This window comes from Aulonocara stuartgranti (assembly GCF_965226115.1).
Source record: "Aulonocara stuartgranti genome assembly, chromosome: 7".
In the NCBI taxonomy this organism is placed as follows: domain Eukaryota; kingdom Metazoa; phylum Chordata; class Actinopteri; order Cichliformes; family Cichlidae; genus Aulonocara; species Aulonocara stuartgranti.
In genome coordinates this window covers 22846606-22860911 of record NC_138945.1, presented here as the reverse complement: position 1 = coordinate 22860911, position 14306 = coordinate 22846606, and the positions used below count along the sequence as shown (strand labels likewise).

At 41.3% G+C, this 14306-nt stretch overlaps 1 protein-coding gene across 8 annotated transcripts in view; it reads left to right on the top strand.

Moving 5' to 3' along the window:
- rgs3a (regulator of G protein signaling 3a) overlaps positions 1 to 12168 on the top strand; it is a gene marked incomplete at its 5' end in the record, with an annotated part of 153388 nt that extends 141220 nt beyond the window's left edge. For 7 of the 8 annotated variants that reach the window (XM_082540981.1, XM_082540983.1, XM_082540984.1 and 4 more), the window contains 4 exons: positions 7589 to 7690; positions 8676 to 8737; positions 9738 to 9904; positions 10006 to 12168. In XM_082540981.1, the coding sequence (XP_082397107.1) occupies positions 7589 to 7690; positions 8676 to 8737; positions 9738 to 9904; positions 10006 to 10206 (532 nt within the window). In that variant the 3' untranslated portion in view covers positions 10207 to 12168. Of the gene's footprint in view, positions 1 to 2853; positions 2960 to 7588; positions 7691 to 8675; positions 8738 to 9737; positions 9905 to 10005 lie in introns of those variants that run through there. The other variant, XM_082540987.1, reaches the window with a different exon arrangement.
- Positions 12169 to 14306: the final 2138 nt, after the last annotated feature.

Genomic DNA, 14306 nt, shown 5'->3' with positions numbered 1-14306 from the left:
CCTTGAGCCTGTTACTTTTTTGCAGTGTTTAGTTAAAGAGCAGATTAAGTGATTAAAATTCCTCAGCTATTTTTTTCCCAGTGGTCTGGAGTATGTAGCCTGTTTGTCAGCTGTTGCAAACCTATTCAGCTTGTCTTCAATGTTTGAATAAAACAGGCATAAAAAGAATACAATATGGAATACAATATACTTTTAATGTGAATATATCGGGTGTGCCTATTTTACAATTCAAGACCCCAAACACAGAGCAAACTGATAATACTGAGCAATGTGTGCCTAAATAGATTGGTTAGAAAAAAATGTGACAGCTTGATTGACTGCAGTAGGTAGAAAAAACCTTTGTCATCTAATACTACACATGCTGTCTTCTGGCACAGCCAAGGCAAGTGCAAGCTTGAAGCATGGTCTACAGGCCAGTGATAAAGTACTGTAATTTTTTTTAATCAATATGTAATGCAGCGCTCTTCATTTATTTGCAGTTCATATTATACTGCAATATTGCAATGACACATAGGACTACATCCATGCAGCATTTCTCTTAAGTTTGAACTCTTCTACACTGGCCAACAATCACACTGACATATTAGAGCGTCAAGGAAAGTATATAAGGAAAGTTAAAAAAAAAGAAAAGAAAAAAAGATTACAGGTAAAAAAAATACTAATTCTCAAACTGCTGCTATTGAACCATAAGATTTGTACTTGATTTTTCTCAGCTGTAAGGTGGGACGTTAGGGCCACATGAAGTAAACAACATTAGTCAAATTGTCAAAATGCGGAGATTAATCTTGCACCAGTCTCTGCTTTTGTCCTTGCTCTAATAAAAGGATGTTGTGCTTCTTGGGTGCCATGGCCTTCAGCTTAAGTGGGTTCATGCTGTGTGTGTTAGAGGCTAAGCAAGTAGCATTTCTACTACATGGTTCTGACACTGTTGAAGGTTGCATGAAAACAAAAGAGTTTTTTGTTCTTAAACTGTATGTCAGTCAGTCATGAAACTCTCTTCTGTCACCATCAGTCAGTAAAATAAGGATGACTCTAAATGTTCAGTGATGCGAGCCTCTTTTTGAATATACAGTTTTCACCCACTTCCAGTCATTTACCAATATGCCACACTGCAGACCAGTAGCAAGGGAAATATCTACTCATTAAGAAGAATTCACCAAAATTCTCTGTGCTATAGATTAAAATATGATGCACAAGCATGCTCGAAAGAAATTAAATATCAAATTACTTCGCTTGAAAGTAGGAGACTGATTAATAACATGGGAGCCGCTTGAGCGAGTAGATGTAGATTAGTGTAAAGCGGAAAAATTACATCTGACATGGCCAAATCATGCCAAGAATTAGCCATTTAAAACTTTAAGAAGGGTCTCTTTGGGCAAGGAACCAGAGGAGAGACGGTTGGGAGTGATGTGCAGCAAGAGGTCTTGCAGCGACTCTGCCTCGCAATTCACAGGACTTCTGCTACTAACATCTAGGTGCCAGATACCACAGGGGACCTTTAGAGGTCTTACAGAGTCCATGCCTGGCTGGTCAGTGCTGTTTTTGCAGCAATACCAAAGCATATTAGGTAAAGGTGTTCCTAATACTTATGTCTACATATGGCTTATGTATCTATACAACTTTATCTTGATCATCATTTATAGCAAAAAAGACACAAATATGGTCTTTCTTCAAATAAGCATTCTTTCTAGCATCTTTATTCCACAGACAATGGATCACTGCATGGTGACAGCACTTTCAAACCAGCAGCAATAAAATCCATAAATCTGATACATGTTGATAGGTTCAGGATCAGAATACTAAAGCGTTAAATTGGTAATCCAACTTCACTTCAAAGAGATGCTAAATGCACACACATGGAAAAGGCACAAAAATGAAGAAAGATACTCAACAACTGTTATTGGAAACACAACGCAAATGAGCATCTGTTCATTTCTGCCATTCTGTCTGACTCATGTATAGATTTTACACTGAATATATGCAGTGTTCTCATTAGTATTGCTGGATAGAGATTGGCCGTCATTGAAATATAATACAGATAAAGCGGTTTCCTGCAAAATGATTAGTATCCCTGTAATTGGTGCCAAGGTACAAGAACTAAGTCATTTTTTGTGGTGTGAGAATTGGCCAAGTGTCCACTGAAATGCTTGCAAATTTACTGCTGAGATTAACTACTTAAAGTTCCTATTTTTGAAGAAAAGTCCAAGTTATGCAGATGATATATATTATTACACTAAACTATATATTTCAGCTTAATAAATCACACTAAAAACCACAAAAAAAGGCATTTAGATGTCTGGGGCTCTTTCATCGTACATTAAAGTGATGAAACCTCAATTTTCCATTGCCCTTGAAACTATTTACAGTTTATAGGTTCATGCAGTGATAGCTCTACTGCAATGCTGAATACTTGTTAGTTCTACATGATCAGTCAGTGCTATGCTGTATGAGTCCTGCTACTGTTATAGCGCTCCATACAGCATTGTGGGATTACACAAATTCTTCTTTCTTGTCCACATTTATTCTATATTAGCCAGTACACAGGACAGCTAGTGTGCAACTGTTTTCTACTATCACGGTTTTTAGGTCCAAGCGACACAGTCTCAGAGGCCACTGTAGCTCCATGCTAAGAGAAAAAAGGTCTTTAAGCAAATTGTTCTGATGCAGCTCGTCACCTTGGACAGAAGACCCTCTCCCATTGTAGTCCAAGCCTCTCAAACCCCAATTGAGGGAATCTGCCTTTAAACAGTCCATGTGGATTGAGTGAGCCCAGGGTCCGCCTTCTCCAGACCCTCAGGGCTATATAAAGCTCCACCAGAGTCTCTCAGGGGTTAGAGGAATGTGATTGCCAAACAGAGCCCTGGACTTTTGACACACACTCACATGCAGTACATACTGCCTTCATGCTGGCACCCATGCTTCACACGATGGTTGATTTCTCAGAGAAATACCTGGAAAGGTAAGAGCAACTGTGTTGGGCGTGTGTGGATTTAACTGCGGTTTGAATGTTGTTAACGAGAATTAGAAACATCAGCAGGGAGATTGAGAAAAGTGTGAGCAGGGGCTGGTTTGAGTCCCACATGGATTATTGCTCTTAGGCTGGTAGGAAGCTATCTGACCTCTACATGGATCTCATTTGACAGTCACAATGAGGGAAAAGAGTCCCCCACGAGGCTGAAGGACTGAGACTATTTTGGAGGAAACAGCTTTTACTTCTAACTTGAGGCTGTCCCTTTTTCTTAATATACGCAGCCTGGATTTCAGGAATAGGATTGCTCATGTGGTCTTTGTGGCTAGGAAGGTGAGTTTCTCTGAAATAGAGCTCTTTTTTTAGCCTTGATTGAGGGAGATGGTGGACGTGATGGTGTTATATTTATAGACAAAATTTAGGACAATTCCCTTTTTCATTGTTCTTCCAGGAATATTCAAGGGCTACTTCCTGTTGGTTACGATTCCCATGATTATTATCTTGATGAATGTGGCTTGTGTTTCTGGACACCACTGTTTCGTGAGTGAAGAATCTACAATGCAAGTGCTTACAATTTCCCCACATAAATCTCACAGTTATTTTGACACAACCCTTGACCCGTTATAGCGACACACACACAAATACACAAACAGGCACATGTGCCAGCACAGCGTTATTTGTGTGTCATGTCCAGCATCTAGTTCACAGGCAAACGGCCTTGAGTAAACAAGATCTGCTGGACACAAGACTGTGCAAATATGGGCTTAACAAAAGTTATTATGATAAATGTAGTGAGCGGTATACTGCAATGAAGTGGAGGATTGGATTTGTCTTGTGCTTATATGGTACACTGTGCTCTGCAATATGTCTGTCTACAGCTGTCTCCCCATGTGCTACAAGAGCCTTTCCCAGAGAGTGCGGCCTACTTTCAAGAACACCAGGAATAGCCAGGGGGGTGCTATTAGTACGACTAATGTGAGCCAAGCAAAGAGGGAATAAAGAGCATGGAAACCTGCAGATAATTGCAGCGCAAAAGACCTCTTGCTCCTTCACTCAAGCACGTAAAAGTGTTCTCTCTCGCAGAGAAGCAAGCAGGCGCATAACGTGCGTACACATTATACCTGCGCCACACTTTTTGCAGTGGTCACTGTGTTTAATAAAGCAAAAACAGCAGCATAGATATGGAAAAGGACTAGGGGCCGATTTAGAGCTCAAGAGAGGCAGTAAAGAGGAACTTTAAATAGAGAGGTACTCAAGGTCAGAGGCTGTGAGGACTGCGACTGTGTATGTACCATTAACACATAAAGAGCAGAGGTACAAAGAGCACCGGATAGATAACTGTTCAGCACAGTATTATGGTTAAGTGACTTTTGTCAAGTACAAGAAGACTTTCCATCTCCAGGACTGAACAAAATGATACGTAAAATTATGTAACTGCACTTTCTTCTGCCTTTTTATGTGAGAAGCAGCAGGCTTTGCCAGTATTACAACTGCTTCATGTTTTTATGTTGCTCTTTTATTATTTTTATATGTGTGCTAATGGTTCAAAGGGGCTTTAACCAGGATGTTCTTCCTTTGTTTGGGTGATTATTTACATTAATGTGATTGTGAAGAGTCGTCCGCACAAATCACTTAATCTAGCTCTGTAAGATAGTGAAAACCAGGACTATGAAAGCCTTTCTTGAATTGGTGGAAGTGGTGTTTACTTCCGTTGACCAAATAATCACACAGGCAATTTATTTCATGGCTGCAGCAGCAGAGTTCCTGCAATTACTGAAAGGCATACACAGAAACAAAGCGTTAATGCACTCCAGGCTGTGTTGATTTAAATAGAGAATGGTAACATGTGTCACTTATTCCACAGCTGGCATTGTGTTTGAGTTTGTTTGTTGTTGTTTTTAAATGGATGGAAAGATCATTTAAGAAGATGATGTAAGCTGCTTGGGTGTGCAGTATCCAGTGGCATCCACTTGGTGGCAGAAGAGAAACATACATTTCCTTTAGCTGTTGTGACATCATTGTCACATTATTGACACATGGGCTCAGCTTGTATAAAACCAGACAGAAATACATAAAGCAGCTTTGTGATGGGAAGAGTGAACTTTTCAGCTCTTATAAAACGCTCCTTTCTTTTTTTTTTAAACTCACATGCACTTGCAAGACAGAGCTTTCCTTTATGTTAACACATGCCCAGCTTAAACGTAAATTGCCTCGGGTACAAACTAAATATAGAACCGTCTAATAAACCCAGCCCTGATGTTACGAGTTTATTTAACAGCACAAGGTTTTTCTTTTTCTTTCCCAGCAGTAATATCCTTCAGACTCGAGCGGTTCACGAGGATGCCGTGTAAGAGCCCTGTACAGCAGTTAAACATCTGGATTTGAGTCTGTTTCACGCAGAGCGCTTGTGCTATAGCAATCAATGGATGAGTCATCTTCTCTTAAAGATATTTCCATTTCCCCGGTTACCTGGCCTGAAAAAAAGGCTCTTACATGGATTTTTCTAGATCTATATCTCAGCTACAGGGCTTTTTTCATAGAACATTTGCATTTTTCACCATTTTAGCATTAAAGGAAGTACAAAGGAGCACAAGAGTGATAAACACAGGCCCTTTTAGTTCCTGTTAATTTCACTGTACCAAAGACTGGCTGCATTTCTCCATCAGGGCACTTATTGTGTAGTTCTAAATTAATGGGAGGGAATGTAACAAAGCAGCCAGAATTTTAATTTGCATCTGATTTTAGACAAGAAGGGCAGGTGCTTATATTTTCAAAAAATATAGGGTACCGGTATACTAATGCTATTAGTTTTTCTAACAAGGAAGCCAGTTTTTCCACAAGAAATTCTCTGCTGCTGCTTGTTTGCATGAAATCAGCATGCCGTGTGATTTGAAGCAGCTTGTGATCCATTTATTTCCTTCTGCTGATCCAGTCCTGGGTCATGGGAGACTAGAGACCATCCCAGCTGCAAACTAAAATAAAATTAAAAAAAAATCTAAAACAGGAATATTACTATCTCTAAACATCTTCCAGAAAGATAATGAAAGAAAGAAAAACATAAATAGATAAAAGATCTCATCAGCACTTTCTTTTTCAGGTTACAGCTCTTTACAGTTTCCTTCTTTCTGGACTATCCCACAAGCACCCCATGTGAAACCATAAGTCTGAAAAGTGCAAATACTCCTTTTTTGTGGTCACACGATCCTGATTTTAAAGGAGCGATTAGCATTTTACCAACCGTTCGTGCACTTGTGTGGTTACATGTGTACAGGCATGTTTCTACTTCACCTGTCCTGCAGCCTTTGGAAAAACGCAAATCAGCAGCGAACTTTGTTCTCTGTAGCTGCGACGCTACTTTTAAGCATTGCAAAAATTGCAAAAATATACGCAAACACACTGGTAGAGACTTTGAGTTTTCCAACACCTGTCTGGCATGAAAGCTCCAGTGAAGTGGGCACGAGCTGGCACAGGTGCAGAGGGGTTCTTTGAAATGGTTGTATGTCTGTTCTTTTATTACTCTCCATGAATATTCACGTGCTATATTTGTGCTAATCCGCAAGTGCCGGGCTCTTCCGTCCTCCTGTGTGTGCATGTTTGAATGATAGCTGTCTATAACTGGAAGCCCTGTTTCTTAATTTGGGGTGTGCATGCTCTCCTGGGGGGGGTTGTCAGTTGGCAGGGGGACAGTTTGCAGTGATTAGAGCCAGCCCAGCGCACAACGTTGTGCTGCATTATTAGCAGGCCAGTCAATCCACAGTGGAAATCAAAAGCAGGGACTCAGGAAATGGGTGTTGAGTGAGGTCACATCCCAATGAGGCAGCACGTGCTCCAGGTCAGGAAAAGCCAGGACACGCACCATGGGATTATGGGAATACGCAGAATCCTGCTGGGGGGGCCCATGGGTACAGAGGACTGGTGTGCTACCTTATCTGAGACTCGATGTGGCGCATGCGCAGCAGGGCGTCTCTGTGTGTAAGATGGTTGGAGAAAGGTGAAACAGGTGAGGTGGGCGGTCAGGAGGGTGTTGGGTGCTGCTTCTGGATGAAAGCAGCAGAGCACTTGGGAATGTCACCGTGCGCCTTTGGCCTAGGTCAGTTTTCTCTCAGAAACCCCTCAAGGCACACGGAGAATGGCGTGATGAAACAGAGGAGTGAGGACTGAGTCTCTCTCCTCCTTCTCTGCCACATTCGTTTAGTCCCTGCCGAGGAACCTGCCAGGGACACATCTACAGGAAAGGCTGTTAGAGAAATTAGATTGACACGAGAGGCGCTGACAAGAAGCGGCGAAAAAAGGAAATTGACATCTGCTGCTGGAGAATTCTGTGCCATCACACCAACATATCCGGCTGACAACTAGAATGTACATAATGCTTATCTCCTTGTTTTTCTGGCTTTTGATTGGTTTGCTTTTGTATGGATTGGATTTACAGCACCGTGGAGCTTAATTGCTGATTCCATGCGTTGGATTGTTTCAGTTATGGATTTTGGACTTGGAAACTCAACAAACTTTCTTCCCATGTCTCCTTTTTTTTGTCTTCCTTCTCTATCCACTTTATTTCATTTTCTTACCCTTCCTTCCTTCACATCACTTCCTCCTCTCTTCTACCTTTCTTTCACTCAGGGCCAAAGACATGAAGAATCGGCTGGCTTTCCTGCGGAGGAGGAATGAGTCCCCAGGAAGCAACCCAGCCGGGAAGTTAGACAAATCTATGAAGTCAGTCAAGTAAGTGGCCACTTCCTGACAGAGTGTGCTTGTGGGTGCGTGTCAGACGGTTTTCTGGATCTCACCACAACTGGTGATGACCTGGCTCTTGGAAGACAGATATGTGGGCAGAGATGGGAGTGTGCTTGCAGTTTGGCATCAATTAAATGAATGGGAGAGTGTGTGAGTAAGGCTGGCATGCCAGAAGGAAGGAAGGCATAATGCTTGGATGCAGCCCTTTAACTTCTCTGTGAACTATATTCATCGGTTGAGTAGATTCATATTTATTTGTGTGGATCATTTGGCATCAAGTAGGCAGAGTAAATATCCATCCCCAATGTATTCAAGGTATAGCTAATATAACCATAATAATCATAGTTTTTGTGGCAGTGCATCTTATCTGGTCTGCTCGATTTAAAAAGGAAGTTAATCTGTCTTTATGTCATTACTTAGAAGATGTAAGAACAAGGAAAAAGTGTAATATGCAACAACGTTTGTTGGCGAGTCAGGTGAGGTAATAGAATATACTATGAAACTAAAATATTGTCCCAAATAAGGCCTGACACGTGGATTGCAGCGGGCTAAGATTGGCCGTTAAAAAGGCATACTTCATTGCAGGATACAAAAAAAGAGGCAGCAGGGGGCAGACAGATACCCATATGAGTAGGAGGTCTTAAACCAGGCTGCGCATCCTCATTGGCTGTCTGAAGCCACTCCCCCTCTCCACTGCCTTCCAAGTTGCATTGAATGCAACTATAAAAGCCTCCCCCCACCACTACAGTGGAGCAGACTCATGGCTCTCGCTGTTGTGACCATTCATAAGGTAGAACCGAATGTGAGAGACTAGACACAGAGTGGAAGGAAGCAGTGAGAGATAGAGAGATAGAGGACGTGTCTGCATCTGCATTTCCTCTCACCTGCCCAGCAAAGTTCTGCGGATGGGTCACACAATGAGAAACCTGGCTGAAATGGGCTTGTTAAAGAATCGCTCTGCTTTCATCTGCAGGCCCACCCCAGAGGAAGCGCTCAAATGGGGGGACTCGCTTGATAAGCTGCTGTCTCACAAATGTAAGTGGCTGGATTCTTTTCCTTTCTTCTCTCGACTTTTGCCTCATGTGTTTTACATTCTTGTGTTTTACATTGCTGTTTAGTGCAGCATGGTTTTAGACTCAGAGTGCATGCTTAAGGTAGAGAAGGAAGTAGATGAGCACCGAAACTATGCACTTACTGACATATACATGCACACACATACACGTTGTTTATGTAAATGTGCAGCTTTCAGCAAGTTTCCATAACCTAAAAGACACTATTCATAATTGAGACAGAATGACAAAGTGAGACCAACACAGGCATCTCTCTCTTGTGCTGCTATTCTGAGGTTTTCCACAATTCATCACCCACAATCTGCTCCCGATTCTTTTACAAAAGCTGACACGACGCCAGCGCTACATCTGCTAGTCATTCGGTTTTGCTGGCCTCTTTATTTGCTCTCTTTTAATTTCCTTACCTCATTCCTGCTTACCAGAATGAGGTAAGAGATGACTGCGTGCATTGGCTCTGCTTATCAGCGTGGGTGATTCATGGGAACGGAAAGGTGCAGACAGGAGCTGTGGGAGGACAAGGTTTCCTGCTATTCTCTCTCCTGGATGCCTTCTTCCTTAAATCATTAACAGGACCAAAACTTTAAAAAAAAATCAGACCAAAGTGCCTCATAGCCCCCCCCCCTTTACACTGAAACAGTCACTTCTTTGTTCATTCGCAGCTTGTGCACAGGAGCAGCATTGCCATCATGCCCCAAATATTAAGGAATTACAGAGTCACAGGGGTGATGTCACTTAAAAGGCTGTTGAACAGTTGAATGTGCGCTGCTGTATTCAGGTTCTCTTTTTTTTTTTTTTTCACGATTCACTTTATTCCAACCACATGACTCAAAAGGCCGTCACCGAGTTATTTTTAGACACTGAAACTCTGAGGAGGGCTTCAGCTTTGAGGTTGCCATGGCACTTTAGTCAACTCTCTCCTTGTTTATTCTCCTCCTTCCCCTCCCACCCCTCTGCTTTCCCCTCAGATGGTCTGGCAGCATTCAGAGCTTTCCTGCGCACAGAGTTCAGCGAGGAGAATCTGGAATTCTGGCTAGCATGCGAGGAATACAAGAAGATCAAGTCACAGTCCAAGATGGCCTCAAAAGCCAAGAAAATATTTGCAGAATACATCGCTATCCAGTCTTGTAAAGAGGTGAGTGCGAATAAACGCAGCCTGTAAAAAAAGGGCTTGAAAATGGTAAAGGAAATATGCATTTATTCCTGGACTTATTCTCACTTATTTTGGTTCTGCAGGTAAATCTGGATTCATACACTAGAGATCACACTAAGGACAACCTGCAGAATGTGACACGCTCCTGCTTTGACCTAGCTCAGAGGCGGATATACGGGCTGATGGAGAAGGACTCATACCCCCGATTCCTGCGCTCTGAACTCTACTTGGACTTAATCAACCAAAAAAAGCCCAGCTCCACTTCAACTTCATCTTCGTCATAAGAGACTAGAAAAAAAAGAAGATGAAGAGAAGAGAAAGATGATGAGAGTAAAAAAGAGGCCAGACTTGAAAAGTTATACGTAGAGTGGGTGGGATGTGCGCTTCTTTGTCTGCCTTTATTTTTTATTTTTGTCTTTCAGTCTGTTCATTATTTTCTGTTGTGGTGTGAGAGGTCACGGCAAACATATGGCACTGCAAAGGAATGTAGTTTACATAGTTATGGGTGAATGGCTCGACTGATGAGTGGATGGATGGATGGATGCAGACGCCCATGAGCAAGGGCTGGAGCAGGAGCTGGACGCTTGTCTCATCACTGATTTTTGTTCTCCTTTTTTCATTCATATTGTCAGCAAAAAAAATATCAATTTGTTTTTGTTTTTATCCAGTTGTACTGGAGTAAAGGAGGAGTTGCATCATAAAAAAAAAAGAAATCCCTGCGACACGAAGACAGTCCGGTACTGTTTTATCACTTTTCCGCCCCCTTCCTTTATTTCTTTTGAGAATTCCCTGCTTTGCTCCATCACGTCTCTCTCTGCGAAGCAACTTCAAAGCTGTCGGTACGACGCGACGTCCTCTTCCTTCACGTTCTCTCATCAGACTCTGTGACAGAGGAGGAAAAATCAAGCTGATGTCTGAATGAAAAGCCACCGGCGTGGCTCTGGTTTCACGCGCATCCGTTTAAACCCTGCTTCCGCTCGAAGCTTCTATAAATGGCTTTCACCTTAGTTTGTTCATAAGACTGTGGAAAGACGACGTGAGTGTTCAGCACAAAGACAAAGACGGGCAAAGAACACAGACGTATAAGTAGTAGATGGACTGGAGCTGTGACAAAACGCAAATATGTGTCTCACATTAAAAGACATTAAAATCTACAAACACACAAAAAAAACCAAGACGACTTGCTTCCCGTCTCCATAGACTGTTTACGACAAGGAAGGAAAATCCAAGAGGAAGAAGATTAAAAACATCTCCTTTAACATTGTAGCTCATGGACTAATCAAGGAACCATTCTCAGGACATTGCTATGACAGGTTACTGCTTAGTTTATGTGCTTTTCTGTTTCTGTTTTTATACACAGTTGTTTTTTTTACATGCTTTAGGGTTCCAACATGCACTCCCCGCTCTTACTGAGCAATACACGAGAGGTTGCTCGTTTCACAGAGAAAAAAAAAAAGCTTCACATGTACAAAGGTTTGCTATTTATTTAGATTAACTTGCTGGATGCTTCTGCAGACTTCCTCACGTCCTCCAAGGCACTCAGCTGAAAGCTCTCACTGTTCAATTTAACCACCAAACAGGTCCAGTGCTGTCCTGAACTTTTAAGTGCAATATTTTATTGTTTCTTTTTATTTTTTATTTTATTTTAATATGATATTTGGTTTGTTTCTTTGGTCGTTTTTTTTAATGGGGAAGACGGAACAGTTTGAGCTCTGTATTAACTTTATTTGTTAAGAGAAAAAAAAATACTTAGAGCTATAAGGTTGACTTACAGCGTAAACTTTCAAGAAGCATAAGTAGTTTAAGCAAGTGATTCTAACTGTGTTAACTCTCCCCTCCCCCCCGGCAGCAGGCAGCTGGGGGAAGGGGGCAATATGGTTGTAAATATAATTCTTTAAGAAAAATATGTGATAGCACATTTAAAAAAAAAAAAACGAAACAAAAAAACCCCAAAAAAGCCAAACAAGTCCCTGCTGGTGATGAACGTGGGACCCGGCTGTATCTATGTAAATATGAGAGACTCAAAACTATAAGATGACATGTATTGTTTAAAAAATAAAAATAAAACATTAGGTGAGCGAGAGCAGGTACAGTCTGCTCTTTTCCCTGGTCATACACTGCTTGTAAGGAGTATCATTATCACTGTTTACAATTCAAAATGCATCTCCGGTAATAGCAAGTGAAAACAGTAGAGTACATGTGGTGTCATTGCTAATGATAAATAAACCAACCAACCGATGACATAAGATGTCTCTTGTCTGTGCATTCTTTTTCTTTTTTATGTTATTTTGTTTTTAATGCCTATCTGTGTTGGTCACAAACATGCTGAGATGTAATGTGATGTGCTCTTCAGGTGGTCCGTGAGCTCCCGCGCACTCCCAGAGAAACAAAACACATGCATTAAGCCTGAAGTTTCTCGAAGGAAGTGTTGACATTTTGGAAAATGCATTCATTTGCCTTTTTGAAGCTAGCCTCGGCACATAATTATATTAGGTGAGCATAAAAACTGGATGACATTTAGTCTGGCTTAGTCCAAGCACACACCAGACGTCTTTTGAAAGGAAGTTGTAATTTTGGGCAGTTTTTTGAGTTACATTAATTTCTTTCCACACACCTATCAAGTCGCAACTTCAGTTTTTGATATGTAACAAGTCTTGAGTGTTTGAACTGAAGGCTCATCCAAGAGGCGATGCTACTGATGGAAGTATTTAACCCAGAGTGGGGCTGTCCACTTGGTGGTCCTGAGGGTTCAGTCACTATTAAAAACGTGACTGAACTATGAAAAAAGAGGTGGGAAATTTCCGATGTGAACATTATGGACTGAGAAGATCAAACTATCTGGAGAGGAGTGAAAGAGGTCATCTACGTCCATTGTGAACGACCATTGTTGAACAGAGGTGGTGGCTTTTGACACCAGCTGTCAGCTACCTACAACTCAGACTTCTCAGGCGATTCAACCCCCACTCACCCCTCGACCCGTGTGACCTTAATAACTCACATGACGGCAGGGTGGGAAAGAATTCACTCCTCGGCCACTGTGGCCATAATGACCCACACCTTGTTTAACGCCTTTAAAAAAAGATCCTTTTTATTAATTTTTTAGTTTTATAATAAATATTTAAACTGCCAAATATAAAACAATTAAAATAGACAGTTGTTTTCAAACCTTGCAAACGCTCAAAAAGTGTGGCTTTAGAAAACAATTTGGAACAATGATTGTGAACATTGAGACTTGCCCTGATCCCAGCTGTCTTGTTTTCTTAATAAAGGACGGTGTAAATGTGACACAGGGTCGATGGCTGGCTGGGTTTTTGGGTTGGGATGAGAGAAACAGTTGGAGGTCTATGAGAGTCGTGTGTGTGTGTTTGTCTGTGTTTTTTGGAGGGGGGTTGATCAGTCTGAAGTGGCGTTGGAGACAGTAGTAACAGCACCTAATCCTCTTTACCAGTTGCCATCTGTTTTGACAGACACAGCTTCTTTTTTCCAAAAGTGCTTCCTCTCTGAAGTGCTTCCCCTTGGCCGTCTCTATGTATTGAAAACATATACTTTTGTTCATTTTCTTTTTTTTTTGCTCATCCTTTCTACCAAACAAAGTTCATACGCATGAGCTACTTTGCCAATTCTTTTTCCTTCCTTAATGTCATTTGTGTCACTGTTTTTAAATTCAGCTATCAACTCCAAAACACATCCATCTCACATTTCCTGCCCAGATCCCTCATGTCCCGCAACCATGTCTCTCAGTCTTTCCTCCTCTGCGACAGCCTCTTATCGCACCATTCCCGTCAAGTGATAACTTGCTACCAGGATATTGCATGACAGCTAGTACAGATAGTTTCAATTTTTTTATATCATTTTTTACTGTACTTTGCTTTTCAGTTTACCAGCATGCACAGGCACACATAAAAAAAACTAGAAAAAGAATGATATATAAAATTCCAGTTTCTGACTTTAACTTTCCCGCTTCTTGATTTCTTAGTTTTTTGCATATATTTGTCATACTTGCATGTTTCAGATCATCAAACTAATTTTAAGAACTGCAGGTCTCACTTCCCTCAGTTAAGGTCAGTGTTCATGACTCACAAAAGGCTTGTCTCACATAAACAAAAAACATCTTAATGATCCACAAGACTTTGGGGAAAATATTCTGTGGACTGACAAGACAACAATTAGACTTTTGTTACATCTGGTGTAAAACTAACAAAGAATTTGTTGATGGCTATTTAAAGCTCTTCTTTGGATGCTGGCTGCCATTTGTTCCATTCTCTGTCAGATGATCCCCCACTGCGTCAATAATGAATGATGGATTGGACTCCTGGGAGGCTGATAGTGTTATATTGTGTGTTTTTCTATCTAAATATGCTTTTACTATATTGCTACCATGGAT